Source organism: Melozone crissalis, unplaced genomic scaffold (assembly GCF_028551555.1).
Source record: "Melozone crissalis strain CALT ecotype California unplaced genomic scaffold, PUWL_Pcris_2 ptg000006l_1, whole genome shotgun sequence".
Taxonomy (NCBI): Eukaryota; Metazoa; Chordata; class Aves; order Passeriformes; family Passerellidae; genus Melozone; species Melozone crissalis.
In genome coordinates, this window is record NW_026535784.1 from 56,613,527 (window position 1) to 56,633,367 (window position 19,841).

The following is a 19,841-nucleotide window of genomic DNA, read 5'->3' on the forward strand; positions in this document are numbered from 1 at the left end:
GAACAGATGGGCAACGTGAAAGAAAAGATACATTGGGAAACTGTTCAACTAGTCAGAGATGAGGAAAAAGAGAAGTTAAGTGACTCACTGTATGTTATGTGGACAGAGACTGGAAACAAACTTACGATTTCCGGACACCCACTCCCTGCTTAGACAGGGATAGCACCAAACCAAAACAAATTTTTTAAAAATAGACTTTGCAGACAGATATCTAACTAACAATACAGATTCATGTCAAATTATTCAAAGTGGATGTGACTGAATGCCTTTTTGTGCTCCTGCAAACCTAAAAAGACTTTGCTCTTTAAAGCCAGATGCTGGGTGAGAGGATTTTTAAGGTGTGCAGCCCCCTTCCTTCCCACTCCCTGCACAAACAGCAAATGAAAGCATTTGATTTGCAAGCCTTTCTGGACAGCCATACCGTACAAAGCACTAACTCCTTCTCTTCAGGGACAATATCCTGAAAGGATGGAGCAAGGACACCTCTCAAACCACACTCATAATGATCCTTAGCATTACCAAGAGTTACATGCATAAAAAGCAGCATATATCTTACTAAGCAGGTGACAGTGGCAGATGAAGTGATAGAAGAGGGCAGAATACCTTATTCACAGCTATTAGCTGACTGGTCAAAATACCTGAGTAGAAATGTATGTTCAATTATACATGTATTCAACTCTTGGACATGTATCATGACCACCTACTCCTCTACAAAGAACATGGCTCTTAACTTGCTGCTTGAGGCATTTGAGTCAATGGCCTTCATAAGAAAATGATAGCCTTGACAAAGGGGCTTCAAAAATCTCATGAAAGATGTTTCCTGCCATTCTCTAAGGCTCTGCCTCTCCCTTCACATCAGAGGATGATTTTTACAGGGAGCAAACTGAACATTGAACAACAAGCTTGCCATAGAACTGCAGCAGAAACAGGAGACACAGAGATTTCTCAGGGACCAGGCTGACCTTGATGAGCAGCCTCCAGATAAAAGCTGCAGTGCTTGGTCTCCCACTATGAGTTCCAGAGGTGGGTCACTTCAGCTGTATCTCTCCCTGCAGCAGCAGACAGCTCTAGCAGAGATGACACACTCTCAGAGGGCTCCCCTTTACAAAGGAAACCATTAGAAGATGACAGGACAGGCACAGAGAATTCTGACGTGAAACTCAGAAAAAAAAGGCATGAATGAGACAAAGAACAAGGGTGCACCATGCCCTGGGCTCCTCAGCATGCCCCTGCAGCATGATGCCATGGAGGTGGGATCTCCTGCTGTAGGCCAGAGGACTTTAGGTAGAAAGTGGCCAAACCAGCCTGTTGAGAACTGAGAAATGACAGGCACAAGGAGGTCCTCGTTACAGTTATCATCACTCACCTCCATTTTGTGCTGCCCAACTCTGATAACTCAAGTGACGACAAAAGAAGAATGGAATCTGGACAAGTTGATTAAAGGATGGAAAAACATGCCAGTCCTGAAATAGAACTTCTGCTCAGAGCCATCTTCTCTTCCTTTAAGCCCCTGATTTTCAGAACAATTTAAAGGAAACTTCATGTACCTCCACAGCAGCAATACCCATGACCTAGTTAGTGACTCCCAAAGGAAATGGTGAAGTTTCTTATAGCATTTTTGTTACTCTCATGCAAGGGAGATGAAAAGACCATCACAGAACAGCCAACCCTGAACTTTTTAAAAATCAGGAATCAAATCCCCAAAATCATAGAATATCCTGAGTTGGAAGGGACACACAAGGATCATAGAGTCCAACTGCAGACCCTGCACAGGATATCCCAGGACTCACACCCTGTGCCTGGGAGCACACTCCATGGACTCTGTAGCAAATCATGTAACACACTGACTTTTAGCTATTTCAAGTGAATATAGGATTCATATGTGCATTTTTCCTCCAAAGAATGAAGTTGTGGAGGGCACAGCAAGACGCATTTTGTTCTGTGCTAGCAGTCTGTAAGTGGTGAGGAAAACCTTTGCTTTCTGATATTACAGAGAGAGGCATGAAAAGAGAGCAGGCTGCTGGTGCCTCCACACATGAGGTGCCCCTGAGTGAGTGCAGAGATCTATGCTCTGATTACAGACAGCACTGAAGGATGTCACAACTGCCAGAGAGCCCCACGCCTGCAGGCAAGCAGGGATTTCCCTCTGCCTCTAGGACTCATGTCTTCAAATGGATAGTCCAAACGGGAGTCCAAAAATGGGCAACACACTGAAACTTTCTTCCACAAAGGGGAAGGCATCTGTTCCGATGGCTTGACTGAGTCTGAACCACAGGTCACCTCCTGTGTGCAGTGCACAGGGAAGCCAGATTTCCCAGAGGATGCAGTTCCACATGGGTGATTGGCATATGTGGTGCTACTGACAGGCAGCCTGAAAATTTGGCATTTTTTCCACGTTTTAATTCCTCAAGCTTTAGCACTGTGGGATTCATACTTCAGAAGCCATGATTCTTGGCATATAATTTGCAGAGGGGCCCTGCACCTTTCCTTTCCTTCTCCCTTTCTCTTCTGGATTTTTATACAGGATTTTAATTCTTTTCCTTCCCTTCCCCTCCCACCCCCAGCTGCTTTAAGTTGATACAGGAGAAAGTAGAGGTCACAGGAAGAGTGAAGACACATAATCTAATTTTCATTTTGCCCATTAATCATGCATGATTCCAGCCAGCCATTTAACAAGGTGGAACTCTAAAGTGATCACTCTCCAGAGTGATGGGGGAAAATTCACTCTAATTCCCATTGCTGCTCCCCACTCCTGTTCGTGCTGCACAGAACCGCCTCTCCCTCTTACAGAGAAAAATGGATCTACATGTCCCAAAAAATGTATGCTGTCCTGGAAGCCTTCTCAAGAGCTTTTTACTATATTTAAAAGTGTCAAGCTGAAGCTGTTGGTGCTTCATTTGTGGGTGGCTGGATTTTGTGGAGGTGTGGCTCAAAGAAAATCAAATAGGAAGCTTTCTATTTTAGTACATTTTGCTATGGAGTGGTAACTATTGTTACACGTTATTCTAGCTCACAAATCAGAGAGCCTGGAAGCAGTTCTGTGTCTGCACCCCTTATATGCTCTCTGCTGTTTCTCAGACTCCCAGCTAGTCAGGATCAAACCTCCTAAAGTGAGACAATTCTGGAAATTACAGAGATGTGCATTAGGGATGTATCGGGCCCTGCACGTGCACAGGTGAGGCAGGCAAAGGAAAAGGCACCTCCTTTCCCTCCTTTCTCTGCTGGAGTTTGATGAGTACTGCAACATTTGCCATCTTGCAAGATGGGTGAACTCTGGACATCCCAGCTACTCCACAGTCAAGGAAGCTTCTGTATTTCACAAGGTTTCTGTGCCAGCTGTGAATGCCCCAGTCTCTTTCCACTCACTGTGATTTTGTCAGAGAAAGAGAGCTTATCCTGAACTTTGAGGTAAGAGGCCCAAGGACACTCCCTCGGAGGGGAAAAAATGGGTTTTCCATACCAAAGAGGTGATAAGCCTGGGAAGTGTTATCTCCCTCAGAGGCCACTCAAGGGCATCATTCAAGAGAAAGTGAGAATCAGCAGTACATTCCTTTGCCCTTTCAAGGTCTCAGAGAAACACTGGGATGTTTAAAGGAAGAGGAGTGCAAGTACACAGAAGCAGGATAAGATCTGAGTATGTCCAAGGCTGAGTTGCTGACAAGCCCTGTTTTTGGGGGACCCTGAGCAGTTCAGTCTGCAATGGAAAAGGCATTTGCCAAGACAGCATTGCCACTCTGGAGTCTTCTGCTCTACTCTAGTGACAAAGAGGTGCTCATTGGCTCTAGGAAAAACCTGTGTCCTGCAGCTGGCTGTCCATCTCTCTCCAAAAAACTGCAGCCCTGTGTCTAGGAGGTTTCTCTAATAAGATCAGTGACTCAAGTAAAGAGGCTGTGATTCCTAAGCCAAATTGTTAAGTCCCCAGAACTACAGGGATTTCCCAAAATGCCAATGCTATATCATCCCTGACAGGCTATGGAGAGGTGTCATGGGGACCAAAAGCCCCTTTAGGGCCACTCTGATAGAAAAAGGGCGACAAAGAGGTGAAATGGAAGATTTATTACATTTTGTTTCCCAGTTCTTAAGGGCTAACAGCTAATGCCTGTGAAAGCAGGAACATGGTAAGGGTAGCAGGGATTATATTTATCTGTCAGTGTTTCTAATCAAATGTACCAACTGTGGAAGACGTTTGGGCATTCTTGTCTAGTGAAACCAAAATGATAAAGATACAGAGAGAAATTTTAAAAGAAGAAATGAGAATTAGAGACTCAATCACATAACTGCACTCAGTTTCTGTGGGATTTGGGAGCATCGCTGCCTTTGTGAAAACTTCCCTTTGCATGTGAAGAACACAGCTGGGTGAACTGAAACACTGCACCTGCTGTCAAGAGGATGGAACAAGAACAGGCAGACCGGCTCGGTGCTCATGATTCTACTAACTCAAGTTTTAGTACTCCAAAATAGAATTACCATGAAGTTCAGGAGCAATTATGTGTAACAATTAAAAGAATTTTCATAATACCATTATTGAGCAAGCCCTCTGTATTACAAGCAACTTTATTAGCTGTTGAGCCAAGCCATATTTCACAAGCCAAAACCCTGATCAGGCCACATTTGCCAGGTGAGTATTATGTTGTGTTTCCTTTTCAGGGGCTTGATCTGAGAGCAGCAGCACAGAGCTGAAATTTTGTTTGCTTGGTTTGATTTTTCCTAAGTATGTTTTCAGTTTTTACTGAAATTGTACATTGCAAGCAACTCCTGGATACACAACCCCACCTCTCCTAAGAGACTTTTCTACTTTGGCAGGGACACTCAACAGCATGAAATAATCCCCTTCCATTTACAAAAGAAGCTCCCAGTCTCTGAGTTTTGAACTATTAGTGATCCATCACTTGCAACAAAACCCAACATGGATACTCTGCGAACAGCCTTGATTTAAAATATTTGCTATTGACTGTGTGCAGGAATGACTGACTGTGCTCTGGCTTCCAGGGACACCAGCAAAAACAAGAGGGGATTGTGTAAGTTTTTTGGTTTAAGTACTTAAATCAGTTTCCTCTTTTCCCCCATAACACATTATTCTAAGCAAGAGGATATAACTCTGCTTGCAGGAGGAAAACAAGAAGCAGATGATACAACAAAAAAGCAGAGACAGATATGCACAGAGGCCAATTAATTTTTTTTTTAATTTGAATGCAAAATGCAAAGAGAAATGACACTAAACACCTAAGCTTCCTTCTAAAGTAATGAATAAGCCCAAAAATCTTTCAGAAAGATTGTATTAAAAAAATCTGACGTGCCTTTTAATTAGATAAAGGAGTTCAACTTTGTAGTGACTGGAATACAGCTTAACATAACATAGATTTTGTACTTGGATCCAGATACTATGACAGAAAATATTTGATAGCAAATAGAAAAAAATACAACAGGTCCCCATTCCTGAACAATAATGATAGAAAATATGTGCATAGGATTTGAAGAACAACATCAACAAATTCTATAAATCCTTGCCTATTTTCTGCAACTGAGTCAGGACACTTTCCAAAATAAGCCTGAAAAAATTTTTTAACTTTTTAATCATGTGTTGCCTTTAGACATTTTACATTTGTGTTTTTCTCTTATACCCAAATACCTCGTTTGAGGGAAAGCAAAAGTAAACATAAAAAAGAAATTGAATGAGCATGGTAAAAAGTCAGTGCTATAATCTTTTTTGTTGATACTGGGAACATTTTGCCACTTTAAAAATAAAGCCTAACTGAATGCTGCTAAGGCATCCAAAACTGCACCAAAAAATTATGGTCCTACCCTATTAATTTCTGTTTTCCAATGACTGCTGCTGATATAATGTATTGGAAGACATGACCTACTTCCTGTGTTTTCAGAGAATACAAATAAGGAAGATCTCATTGCTAAATATATTTTAAAACCAGAAGAAAGAGAGGGGAGTCACAAGAAGTAGGGCAGAGAGGTGGGCTTGAGGGAGACAGAGGTATTTTGCCAGAGAACACAGAACATTCCTGGTTTTCCCTACTGATCATGACTTTGTTTTTAACAGGGGCACAGCATTTATGTAAATGCCAAGCCTCTGGCAAATAAAACAATGGCATCATGTGTAGTCCCCTCCCTGGAAGAAGAAGAACATGTCTTTGCACAGTGCTTGGCCACCTGAAGCTGCTCCAAACTCTGCTGGCCAGGGGCTCAAGGGAGCCACGGCTGCACCCCAAGCCTTGGGATTCTCTTCTGTCATTAAAGGATATCAAACTTGTGTCAGCACAGGTGGCTCTTGAGCAGACCTGAGGCTTGGTTTGCTGTAGGTTAGCTCCTGGGGTCCCCATGGGAAAAGGCTCCAAAACATCCCTTGGGTACCACTGCTGCTGCCTCTGCTCTGAAAGTCAGCACTTATTCCCCAGTTTAAAAGCCCCACAGCTCTGAAGCAGTGAATGAGCTGTTTCTGCAGTAAGAGACATGAACTTCTCAGAACTAATTATCAGAGGGAGTACACACCTTCTTCACCAATCCATCTAAACACTCGAGCTTTACTAAATGCACTCTGTTCCCTGGCCAAACTACGTGGGTCTGATTTTCCTGCACAGGATGAGGTAGGATCTTGCTGCTACCAAAGCTGAAAGCCCCAAATGCAACATGGCTAAGAACTGAATTGCCCTGTTTCCAGAGCTCCACATGCTAATTCTCTGCTAAGCCAAAGCATGGGGCTTTGATTTCCTAACCTCAGAATGTTATCTGGCTCTGGTGTAGGATTACCATTAGCTCTGTACATCTGTCCTTACAGTAGGGTCACTGTCACACCATATGTCACTTGAACAACCTTTATTTTTTCTAGATTTTTGTCTCTTTTAAATCAGTGTTCATCTGGAAGAGCCTGGATTCCCTTGGCTTTCAAAATCTGCTTTGCATTGCTAATGCATGAAGCTGTAGGCAAAGTTGCATTAGTGAGACAGAGAAAGGCACAGAGAGAGATACTAAAAGCCTGCCAAGACACAATGTTTTAAGGTTGCTCTTCTCTTTAATACTCACAAAACAAAACTCCAACCGCCCAAACAAAACATCAGAGCAGGTTTATTCCATTTCCATTTACCAAACTAATGACCACATTTTTTTTTCTAAAGTGCTTCTGCATAAGTTCATTATCCAGTGAATATTCCTGACTTGCAGCAGTGTAACAAGAGAGAGTCTGACCTGGAAAGAGCAGGTCAGGCTCCACATGGAAGCCATCACAGGGTGGCAAGTCACAGCCTCAGTACATGCAAGGTATGCCAGTCTTTTGACACAGGAGGAAAAAACTCCTGCAAAATTCATGGACAATTAGTTCTCCCTCTCCCCTCTCTAGTTCTGTGGTAAGAGAAAGGATCATCAGCCTCTAGATTGTCAGTCTCTCAGAGGAACAACAAAAGGAAGGAATCAGGGGATCTGGAGGGAGAAATTAAAGGGGTCTTCCAAGAGCCAGCCTTGTGGAACATGATGAGGATTTTGTACTTCCAGAGGCCCTTTGATCCCAAAGGAACTCAAACACCTCTCTAAATGACATCCTGATCTCACATCAGTAAAAGGGAGCAAAGAAAACCATGTCCATGCAGGTGGCCATAGGATAGCTCCTGTGCTGGAAGGAGCACAGGAACACCTACAGGGCTTTAATAAACCTGGACCCAACCATGTACCACAGACCTGTGCAAGGCAGTGCAGGGGAAAAGGAGATTACCAGAACACAGGGAGAGCAGCAGGAAAGAGAAGAGCCATCCATAGCTTGCTTCAAAGGGGAAAGACATCAACTCAAACCACATCTATAAGAAGCAAATGGAAACACTCCTCAGCTACTCAGAAACAAAAGCAAGACCTGAAGAATTGAACTGAAGCTGGGAGGAAGATCCAGGGCACACTCCTGTTGTAGACAAAGACAACAGGGCTTTTCCTACCAGCTTAAGAATGAGCAAGTCACAGCAGAGCTCAGACTCAAGATGAAGACACTGAACAGCCTGTCTCTCTCTGAAAACCACAAAGGTTCCCTGCCTCACTTCTATACCTCATCGTTGACTGCTTTTCCAATGGAAAACTTCACCATGGAGTGCAGACAAAAGAGCAGCATTAGCTACATCCTTCCCAGGGTACCCAGTGGATTAAAGGTGCTCTTGCAGCCCAGGCTCAAGCTGGTCAGATCAAAAGCTTCATTGGAGAGCTCATGCAAAGAGTTTTCAAACAAATTCAGCTACACTCAGATGCAAGGATACATCAAGTATAATCTGTTATTGTTCCACCAAGAGTAAATCCTCACCTAAGCCTCAATTGATAAAAATTAGTCTAAACTATTCATCCTCTTGTGCCCCTTGTATTTCCTATCTCCTTGCAGTCTGGGGCTTCCAGGTGTGACTGTGATCTTCCCCATGATGGGATGGTAAGATTCAAATGACAGAGGAAGAGACTACAGGTTGACCTCATTGTCAGATAAAATCCATTATGTGTGATTAAAACTTTACAAAATGCAGTCACATTAAAAATTACTATCATGAAGTGCACCATGATTTACTGACTAAATGAATGAGAAATTTATCTGAATAAAATAGTCTTAGCCCTCCTGCATTGACAATGCATGATAAATTGCTGATTGTGAGAAGATCATTGCTTGCTGTTGGATGACTTACACACATTGATTTTTCCTAACAACGCTAATTATCATAATAGTTTCTCCACATATATTACATAAAGTTTCCTCTCAGCAAGCAAAAATTATTTCAGGTCTTTGAGTCCCAAATTGCAAAGAATAAAGATGGAGAAAGGAAGGATTTACAAACTATCTCCTTGCCTTTTATTATGCAGATCAAAGGTCCAACCCACTGGATCTTACTTCATCTTGAAGAGATGGGAACAACATTCAAGAAAGCACAGGCATTGTGCAATGAAGCTGTGATCACAGTGGGTTGTTTTCTGCAAAGTTATGATCTAATTTTGTGAGGCCAAAAAAAGTCTTTGAGAAAGGAGAATGCAATTCCAAAGAACAAGGGGAAAAACCCCCACAATTTCTCCAATTTCATTAAGATGCACAGGGGCAAACAGTGCAGTCCTTATGTAAGTGCTCCCATTGACTAAGGTTGTGTAGGTGAGAAATCTCTCACTAAGTTGAAAAGGAAAAGCACAGTCTATTAATAGGAAATTAAAAGTGGTGGAATAGATAAGAAAAATGGAGGAGAGAGAAAGAGAGACCAGGTATTGTATTCTCAATTAACTGAAAATCAATCACACTGACACCCAGAGCTTCACCCACTGCAGACACACAAGCTTTTTGGTACATACAGTTTCCCCATTGTGTTCCTTTTACCTGGGGGATGTGAGCAGGTGCTTGGGGAACCACAGAAATTATTCTACTTGATTCTGGACTAGCAACCCCCACGGAGTCAGATGGATAAAGTGAATGCATCTTCAGACTGACCACATACACTAAATTTTACAATACATCCATGTACACTGTGTAGTTTGTGATACACATAGTAATTATGCCAGAAATGTCTTAAAAGGCTTTAAATATTTCTGTTCTATGCACGTCTGTGAGAACAGTGAAGTTGTCTTCAAGTGATGGGACCAGTTTCACATGATATGGGGGGTTTGAAAGTTACTCTCCCAAAAAAATCACTTAAAATTGCTTTTCCATCTGCAAGGCTGCAAGGGTTTGTAACCCTAATTTACTGCATTCTCCTGCCATAGACAAATCCCCTAGGGTGTGCATGTCCTATGCCACTTAACAATAGAACATTCCTACCTGTTTTGTTTTGTTTCAGCCATCTGTGATAAGGGCACACTGCAAATAATCTCAATCCAGTGAAGCTGTTCCATAGTCTGGAACGCTGCAATTCTGGTTGAGATGGATTAGCAGTCAGACTGCAGATGTAGAGGCCAAATTCATCTCATGGATGGTGCTGCAACATTAGTGAGATTATAGCTGAGATTCCCCAGTTCTTCACCTGTCCCATGACTGGTTAAAAAACCATTTACTATGACAACAAATATTTCATACTATTTCCATCTGCCAGAGGTATACAGACCACAGAAAGCCATGGTGTCTGCAGTAATTTCCTGTGAGCTGTGACAACACCAGAAAAAGGTCCTGTGCTATTAAAGGGGTAAGGAGGGGAAGTAGAGAGATAAAAGCTGGATGAGGGGAAACAGGAGGTAAACTTCAGCAGGGAACTTAGACAGAGAGAAAGAAAAATGCCTTATGGAGTAGTGGGAGAGAGAAAAGAAGCAGACAAATAATATAGGACAGATTGAAACAAAAAAAACCAACAAAAACAAAAAATCCCCCCAACCTGCTGGATTCAGAGGGAAATAAATACACACTGGAAAAATAATTCCCTGGAAAGTGCATGCTGGGCAGTCTCAGGAATCTTGCTTTCTCTAGGCAATACTATGTACAAAAATGATTTTAAAAGTCAGATGCTTTTGAGGATGTTTACTCTTCAAGGAATGTCATGTCACAAAAGGAGGAGTCATCTCAGGACAGACCTTACACTCTCTCTAGGTAGACACTTTCAAATTTTTTTCTTTCTATTTTTCAAAGACACAGACTTTTCTCCAGTTTCTCCAAACAAAAGGCATTTCACATGTTTACCTGTTTCTCAAACCAGATTTTAACCAGAAGTGAGAGATCTGACAGAACAGATTCAACAGAAGGGTACTGGCATGAGCCAAAGACTAAGCCTCTGGAGTGAGTAATCAGCTTTAACACTGCCCAAGTGTGAAACAGAAGCGAAAAGGAGACAGAGGAAATGCAATTTTGTGACAATGCTGCTAAAGTTGGGCTTGCTTTCTCATGAGGTACTTGGTCCTCTCCGGGCAGCTCCTCTCTTACTGTCCAGGAAGAGCTGCTAACAAGCTCCCACCGGGTGTAAATGAGGACTAAGCCCCTGTCTGGGAGATGTGCTGCCACAGAATGGGTGGCTTTGTCCCAGTGTGTAAGATATGCTTGCAGGCTAAGGCACACAAAATGTTCCTCTCACACATGAAAAAGGGGCTGAGTGTGAGTGGGAGGACTCCAGAATGCAACAACAGAACAAAGAATACAGGGAGCAGCTGATCTGCTCCCCTCCTTATTAACAAGTTTGGCTGTGGCAGACAACACTGAGCTGGTGAGCATTAACATAGAGAGGGCAAGCTTCCCATTGCCCATGAGGAATGAAATCTTTGCTGAGAGAGCAGAAGCCACGTTCTTCAGCAAATTAGATGCATCAGCTGGGGTTTGGCAGAACCTCCTGAGCAAAGGACTCCAAATCTGCACTTAACCACTCACTTGGACAGTCTTTCAAGAGATCTTGAGTGTTCCTACTATGGACACTCACACGTTGCAACGTTAGGAAATCTTTCTGCAGGGAACACACATACCGATAACCTAATGCTTCTATGTGGCATAAGGCTTGACTATTTAGAAATGTTTTGGAAAGCATCAGAAATAGGACCCACAAAGATAAAATGAAAGACAAAATACGAAGTCAGAGATGTGAGGTACACCTTGGTGGTGATGTGGAACATCCTAGCCATGCCGGGAGTACAGACTGACCATCAGAGAGCACTCCTTCACACAGACACAGGTCAGGTGCATGCTGAGCTCAGAGCAGCTGGAATGGGCTATGAGATTGGAAAGCTAAAACTGATGATGCTAACTTGCGCTTTCAGGAAAAAAATGGCACAAAAAACCACCAGGAAAGGGTAGCACTCTATGTAAAAATATGCTGCTACTGGCTATAGACTTTTCAAAACCACAGTGCTTCACAACTGCAGTTGTAATGAATAAAACTGAAGGAGAGTTGATTGGCACACACTGAATCATTAAACTATTGGATCTTACTAAATAACAGGACAAACTGCTCTTTATGTAGCAACCTAGATCATGTAGGAAGGAAAAGAAGTAAAACAGAGGACATTTAATATACATTTTGTGCAGTCAGTAATACAAAATATCTGCTTCTAAAAATAACACAAAACATTTTCTTTACAGATGTGAATAATACACACTGTAAGTCTTCATGAAACTTGACAAGGAAAAAATCACACAACGCTGTATTTTTATAAATCTTAAACAAATGGAGAAGTTTCTATGAATCAAAGAGTTACCACTTCAACTGTGTTTTATAAAGTGGAAAAGACCAGTTATTCTGACACATTCTCTAGCCAAGCAATGGAACAACTGGTTTCAGCTCTCTACCAGCAGTAACTTGGAGGATTTAGCAGTATTCACTTTGGCATGCAAAACCAGACTGAGCAGATGATGCATCTTGATTGCATAAGATTAAAACAAAGGGCAGATAATTAAATATGAAATATGCTTGCAGGATGGTGTCATTTCTCTCCTTCATTCGCATCTCTACAATTTTAAACAAAATAACTAGTGGTTTCATTAGGAAACAATTGCAGCATTCTCACAGTCCCATGCAGGCAAATAGCTGCAGTCTAGTTTTACTGTTCTTACACCCACAGAGAATTCTGTTTTGTTTTGACCTCTCATTACTTTCCCTCACACACTTGGCTCCAAACATCAAATTTTGCCTCAGCCATTCAACAGTTATTCCTTTGGGCTGGTTTTTTTTCTTACCATTATGCATTCATATAGAACAGCTGGAACTAAGAAAAAGCACAGTTAATTATTTCTAAATTTCCCAAAGAAAACCTTTTTACTTTTCTTCAGTTTGAAATTATTTTTGGTTTGAGGAAGAAGAGAAAAATTGCCTCACATAAAACCTTGCATAGATCTCAAAAACTTAATGGAACATTTTAGCTTAAAAAACAGTGTAATTTTTGAGAAGGAGGTGGGTTCAGGTTTTCTCCCTTTTATTTCTAAAATAATATAAAAAGTCTAAACAAAGCGATTGTTGTGTCTTGAGGGGGGAACTGCTTTCTTTTATTATGACATGAGAACCACAAGAGAAGAGAATCTCTACCCCTCAAATACCAAGCAAATCTGTGCAAATCTACTTGCTGGGTTAGCCTATGAGCCCCAGCCAAGTAAGAATGGAAGAACCACCCAGAAAAAAACAAGACCAAAAACGGGCAACACCTGCCACATGCTCACAAACTAACAAATGGTTTTGGGGCAGATCAGGGGACATGGAGCAAGGTAGAGAGCAGGGAATTCTGAGTCTGACCAAGGGGAGAACAGTCAGGTATGAGGTAATATTGGTAGGAAAGAGTCTTGGTAAGGTAGACAAGTCAGGACCGACCATGAGGTTTTTTGGATATCGACGAGTCAGAATCTGCCTCTGGATTTAACACTCCGCTCCAGAAAAAAAATCCCATCAAAATTACCTTCAGGGCACCTCTGAAAAAATCCCTGACTCAAACAAACTATCCCTGACTATAACAAACTATGTATGGCTCTGCCCTAAGCTTCTTCTTTATAAGTCACAGAAATGACTTAATATCTGGACTTGTTTATGAAAGAATATCTAATTCTATCCAAATATCCAGTTTTTCCTACACTTATAAGAAAAAAGGAACTGAATGAGATTAGATAAATGAAACCTTGGCTATCCATTCATATTGTGGAATTGCAGAGAGATATTAACATGAATTTCTCAACTTATGAAATGGAGGAGATGGCATTAACTCTTCCACACAGGCAGGTCATCCTCTCAGCTCTTTGATGGGTCTTTGAGTTCAGCAGATTTAACAAAAGCAAAGGCAAGAAACAATAAAGCATTGGCAGCATGACCAAGCATCCTCCGCCTCTTAGTTACAAAATGACAAACCTGTAGCTACAATTACAGTCTAAGTCATTATTGCAATATTTCTCTAGATAAGCCTTTTCCAAAAGAAGAGGCTTTAGATCACCTATGTCTAATAAAATAGGCAAGCAGAATTAATATAAAAATATGAACCTTTGAGCTGTCACCATACATCCTGAACCAAAACCACGAGGCAGATGAACATTTCTTTTTGTTTTGCAGTTAACTTTAAATAATATGTGATGTGGTCTGACCTGGTAAAGCTCCTACTTCTCCTTATTGGTTGATCCCCAAACTCCATAAGCTGAAGGAATAACAAAATTTGCTGTATTTCTACATGCATTACAGTGTGAGTCACAGCTAAACCATGCTCAGAATGAAGTATTCCCTGTAGGTGGTGTGTAAACAGCTAATTTGGTGAAAAGATGTTATGCTAAAATGATCAACCATCAATTCTATGAGTGTATTGTACACTATTGGTGTATATCAGATTTCTTGACCTGTTTTGGTGGCACATAACTTCTGCAAAGACATCACTTTGAGAATTGATTATTAACTTTAATCCATTTTAAAACTCTCAATACAACATTTAGAAAATTTGTTCTTGAACCTTTCCATGGGCAGATCTTTACAGGGGCTGCACAGCTAGGAACACCCTGCTGACCGAGGAGGTGATAGGGCATTGATATAAGCAATATTCCAACTAGTTATTAACTCATTACAAAGTATTCCCCACGCCTGGCAACTGCTGCACCAGAGCTTAGCATGGAATACACGAGACAGTGATGCCAGGGCTCTGAAGCCAACATGGCTTTAGCCTCTTGCTGAAAGACAAAATACTTGGGGTTGCTAACGACTACTTGAAAGTCCCAGAATAAACCATCTCATCATCATGGCCCAAGCACCACTAAAAGCATTCTGTTGTTCTTACTTTTTCCAGTTAAAACCAAAAGCACTCAGAACCCAAAATATTTTTCCTTTGCTCCCAGAGCCAAAATGCCAAAAATGCTGTTTAGAGGTAGCTTGATCTCTACCCCAAGAAGAAGGGACCAGCTGCTCCATCTTTTTTTCACAATGCTCGCTACACTGTGGTGAACTAAGCCATGCAGTGGTTTGGGATCCACAACCACCAAGTCTTGCATTACAAAAAAAAGGAAATAAACCCTCCAAGGAAGAATGACTTCTAACTCAAAATTTCCCAGAGTGGCCCCAAGCACTCATCAGAAGAGACACAGGGAGAGAGCACTGAATTAACAACTGAAGCATAGTGCAACATAATTTCAGTTCTTAAAATAATCAGGCTGCAATACCACATGAAAAATCCAAGAAGCATCTGCAATGACATTCCATATTTTCCAGGAGAAAGAGGAGACAAATGGAGGAGACTGCACAAAGAGGTGTCAGACTCTGTATTAGCAACACAAGAGGCCCACTGTACAAAGCCCTTGTATCAGCCTCTGGTTGTGCACTCACTTACCTGACCAAGGGCAGGGAGTGCTGCATATCCCACGGGCTGATTTATCATTCCTTTCTGCTTCATGATGAGCATGCGTTTCTGCTCCTCGCTCAGGTGTGCCACGTGGGCTGGCACCTGGGCCTGTTGGGCCTGCTGCTGCTGCTGGATGTAGGGCACCATGGTGTTCTTCCCGGGGTTTGCCATTGCCGGGGCCATCATCTGACCCAGCTCAGTGCTGAAATGGGTCAGAGGTTTGGTGTTGCCATAAGAAAGCAGATTGGGCTGCTTGCCCAAGGAGTTTGTGACCAAATTATTTGGCTGCTGACTGATCATGTTCATATGATTTTGAGGGAGGTAGTTATTGATTGTGGTCTTCTGGGGGTTGTTTGCCATAGGAGGCACTACAGGGTTTTGGTTGTTAAAGGCTTGAGAATACATCATTGGGCTATTTGGTTTGTCTGCACTGAAGGGTGCTCCGTAGGGACTGGATGGAGGCCCCCCTGGTGACCAGCTTGAGGGCTGATTTGGGTGCTGCTGCTTCTGCTGCATGAGCTTGGCCCTTTGCTGCTGCTGGGCTGCCATCTGCTTGAGCTGCTCGGCTGGGGACAGGTCAGCGCTGGGGCCAGGCCCTGAGCCCACCACGGCCGAGGCCGCGCTCATCAGGAAGCCATTCCCGGAGCGCCCCTGCGTTTGTCCGGGAGTGTGGGCCTGGCCGGGGGTCTGAGGGGACTGCACCACACAGTTTGCTGGAGAGCCAGCAGGGACTGGGGCCAGCGGCGCGCTGGATGCTGAGGCAACGCTGGAGCCTGAGGAGATGTTGGAAAATGGAGGACCGGAAGAAGATGGTCTGACCTGGGGAGATCCCAATGGGACATGAGTGAATGGAGAATGGGATGGATCACTTTTCACGCTCGCGCTCTCCTGAGTCTCTGTGGCAGGCCTGGGATATTCAGGCTCCTTCTTCTCTTCAAAGTCTTCATTGAACAAATCCTGTATATCATCTTCTGGGACGGTGTTCGCCAGCTCGTCTATGAGCTCCTGCCACTCCTGATCATTTAGGTTAATGTCTGAGAAGAGCTTGTTCTGATTGGAAAGAGATGTTTCAGAAGTGTCTATGCAGTTGGAGTCATCCAGGGGCTCTTGCTTTAGCTCCTTGTTGTGCAGGATGTTAAAACCATCATCCAGCTCGCTGCAGCCGTTAACAGGGAGCTTTATCTCAGAAAGCCCACCGTTTTCACCCAAGTCTTCCAGACTACTCCTGTGAGTTCCACTGTTCTGCAGGAGCACAGGAGCTTTCATGTCAAGCTGGTGAAGAGGAGAAACAGCAGGCAAAGGCAGATTAATGGGCAAGCTGTTGATTGCCTCAATGCCTGGCCCATCCTTGCGTGTCCGCTTGCTGGTTGGAGAAAAGCCCCCATCGCAAACTCCATTCTGCTGCTCTCCATTGAGAGGTGAACGTGCGCCTTCCAACTTCCTTTTGACTGTCTCTTGAAGCTTAAAGAAAACAAGAGGAAAGGAAAAAATTAACCATTTGCAGACGCAAAAGAAGTGCTCATGGGCACTGTGACAAGAGGCTCCTCATCAAGCCAGTGACAATAAGTTTCAAAACTGGTTAGGAGGTTTCTCTGATTTCATTCTTATGCCTTGATCACTTTGAAAACACAGTCTAAAAACCCCCCAACAACCAAACACTTCCCACTGTCCCAAACCAAACCTTCCTTTGACTAGGAAAGCAGAACTGTAAAATATGTCTGTGCTTTCCAAGCTGAATCTGTGCTAGCTTCCAAGAAATTTAGGGAGCAAGTTGACTAATTTGACATTTTAGTGCCTAATACAGGGATAAGATTTAAACAGTGTGCCTAACACAGTGAGGAGTCTTAAAATGGAATTTTAAAAAAGAGAAAAAAGGAATCACTAAAACTTACTAGTCACTCCAAATTTTTTTGTTGTTGTTGGAAGTTTCTAGAAGCTTCTTAAAAAAGTAACTGCAATATAATTGATTGACTACTTATATTGAAATGTGTTGTTGACAAAAAAAAAATTGCATAGTTTCATTTGCTTAGCCCTATGTTCTTGGCTAACACATTGAGAATCACTTTTAAGGGAGAAAAAAAAAATCCACCCTAGAAAACAGAAGGTGCTTTGCATAACTTTAACTCAATCAAATAATGAAAAAAAAAAAAGGAATCAACTATGTGACTATGTGCTAAGGGCTAACATAAAACATAAATAGCTAACAGAAATAATGGCCAGGCAAGTCTACAGAAAAGCAAATAAATTGGAATATAGGAATTTTATAAAAAAATAGTGTATTAACATCAGTTTTGAATCTGGTTGTAGAAGCATAGCAAAGAACTGCAGCAAGCAGCAGTCCTCCCCACTCACACCCAAGCAGAGTCCTTTACTTATGTACCAGGCTAAAAAAAGCATCTCTCTTCACTAAGGCAAAAAACAATAGTGGGGAGGGGAGGAAGCAAAGAGGTCACAGCTCCAGCAAACGCCTTCAGGACACGCTTGCATCCTTGATACTAGAACAATAGAAGACAAAATACTGAAAGATTTTATCAGTTTTTAAAGTATTCTTACTGGTAGGAAAGTCCCAGATATGCAACTCCCACCCCTTCCCTAACCTAGAGGTCCTCAACCTTCTTTCTTCTCATAATCCAGATCTCATTTATTTCTCCCCTCCCAGAGGGCTGGTCCCCCTTTCATCCCATGCATAAGATGGGCAAGCAAACCCGTATCTTGCCCGGGTTCTGGGAAGGCTGTGCCCTTCTCTTGCCCCTCTTTCATCACACAGTGCAGAGGGATGTGGCCAGCACAGGCATTGCTGCAGCCACAGCTCAGCGTGCATGGGACACCAAGCTACTGTGAGGCTGCTCTTTTGCAGAGAGCCAGGCAGAAAGACAGTGCCATGAGCCTAAGCAGACCATCAACTCCTTGATTTTCACTGGAGCAGATCAGCTTTTTAATGTGGGAAGTCACTGTTGGCATAAGTGGCCAAGACTTTACTGCCTGTTCCACCCTGCACAAAGCCAGTGTGTGCCAAGCCTCCTGCAGGCAGAAATTCCTCCCCTTTGTGCTTCTGTGGTGCCACACAGACCAGCCGCCCTGTAACCACAGCCTCTGCCCCATGGCTGGGCTCCCCTCTCCAGTGTCTGGTCTCAAAACCCTGAATTTGGAGAGGTGTGGATGCTCATCTTGGAGATGAGAAGGTTCTGGGCAGACCTTTATAGCACCTTCCAGCACCCAGAGGGCCTACAAGAGAGCTGGAGAAGGACTTCTACAAGTGACAGGACAAGTTTGAAATGGATTCAAACTGACAGAAGGTGGGTTTAGGTTAGATATTAGTAAGAAATTCTTCCCGGTGAGGATGGTGAGGTGTTGGCACAGGTTGGTCAGTTGATGTAATGGGTTAAAATAGCATATTTATGTAAATGTAAAAATAGTATACTTAAAAACTGCCCTTAATGGGCCCCTCCCACAATTTACAGCTGAAATCACCCATTTCAGCTCCTAAGCCATCACACTGCAAAGTCCCTATTGCCACAGCAGAAAAACTGCATTCCCCCAACAGCAAGTGACTCAAGAGTGAGCCCAATGGGAATGCTCAGGCAAAACCAGGATTTGAAGAAATGTTCAAAATGTGTCATGGCCCTTTACCCCAACTTCATATTGATCAGTGCTGGGATAAAGTAAGAACAGGACATGGTGGCAGGCTTCTCATCATGAAGTAAAGTTCTATAAGGAAAATATGGGGGAAAAAATTCCCTAATGACAAGGCAGGGACCAGTGAGAGTGATTATCTCCTGAGGAATACAAGTGAACTGACTCCATACATTTTGCAAGTTTGAATGAATACTCTACAAAAATATTGGTGAGAGTGATATGCTTTAACATGGTTTCACACTTCCAGGTTTTAAAACATTTACCATTTTATCCTGAATCTATCACCTTATTTGTATATGAATATACAAATTCAAAAGAATTTTCCAAAAAAATCAAAACTATCTAGTGGAAAATAACCAAATAACCAGCCCTAAAAATATCAGTTCCTAAAGTTTCATCATGTGCTGGAACTTGTATGTCCCCCTGTACAAATAGACAGTGACTTTAGCCCAGTATATAAATATTCATAATCATGTTATTATGTATTACAACAAAAAGCAGCTTGACATGAAAACTATTTTCTATGAAATATGAAACATACAGAAGTCGTGCCTTTTTGTAAAAAGAAATTAAATTAAATCTATTCTAATTTTGTTTATCCACATCGTTCTCCTTCAGAAGCTTTTGGATTTGGGGGGGCTAACAGGCACTAATATTTTTGTCTTCTTTGTTTGCTCATTGAAAAACTGTAGGTAGACAAAGACTTAATGTGAAAGGTTTGTTAGAAGGCAACATGCTGGGGAAGCCTCTTGATTCCAGCATTTTGGGGGAGTTGGGAGCCATGACAATAAATGTATCTCCTTTTTTTTGAGGTACAATGCAGAAATACTCTTATCAAATGATTTTAATGAAATATTTCCTTTTCATATCTTGATTTAATTCCCAATCACCATATGAACTCTTGAATGGTTTGGATATCCTACACTGAGCATATACTGGCAAACAGTTTACCACAATCAGGATTCCAGAGTGTCTTAGACTAAAACCCCAGCACTTCC

At 42.4% G+C, this 19,841-nt stretch overlaps 1 protein-coding gene across 2 annotated transcripts in view; it reads right to left on the bottom strand.

Moving 5' to 3' along the window:
- MAML3 (mastermind like transcriptional coactivator 3) overlaps positions 1-19,841 on the bottom strand; it is a 157,780-nt gene that overhangs the window by 48,379 nt on the left and 89,560 nt on the right. For both annotated transcript variants that reach the window (XM_054295873.1, XM_054295872.1), the window contains exon 2: positions 15,196-16,668. In XM_054295873.1, coding sequence (XP_054151848.1) covers positions 15,196-16,668 — 1,473 coding nt within the window. The remainder of the gene's footprint in view (positions 1-15,195; positions 16,669-19,841) is intronic.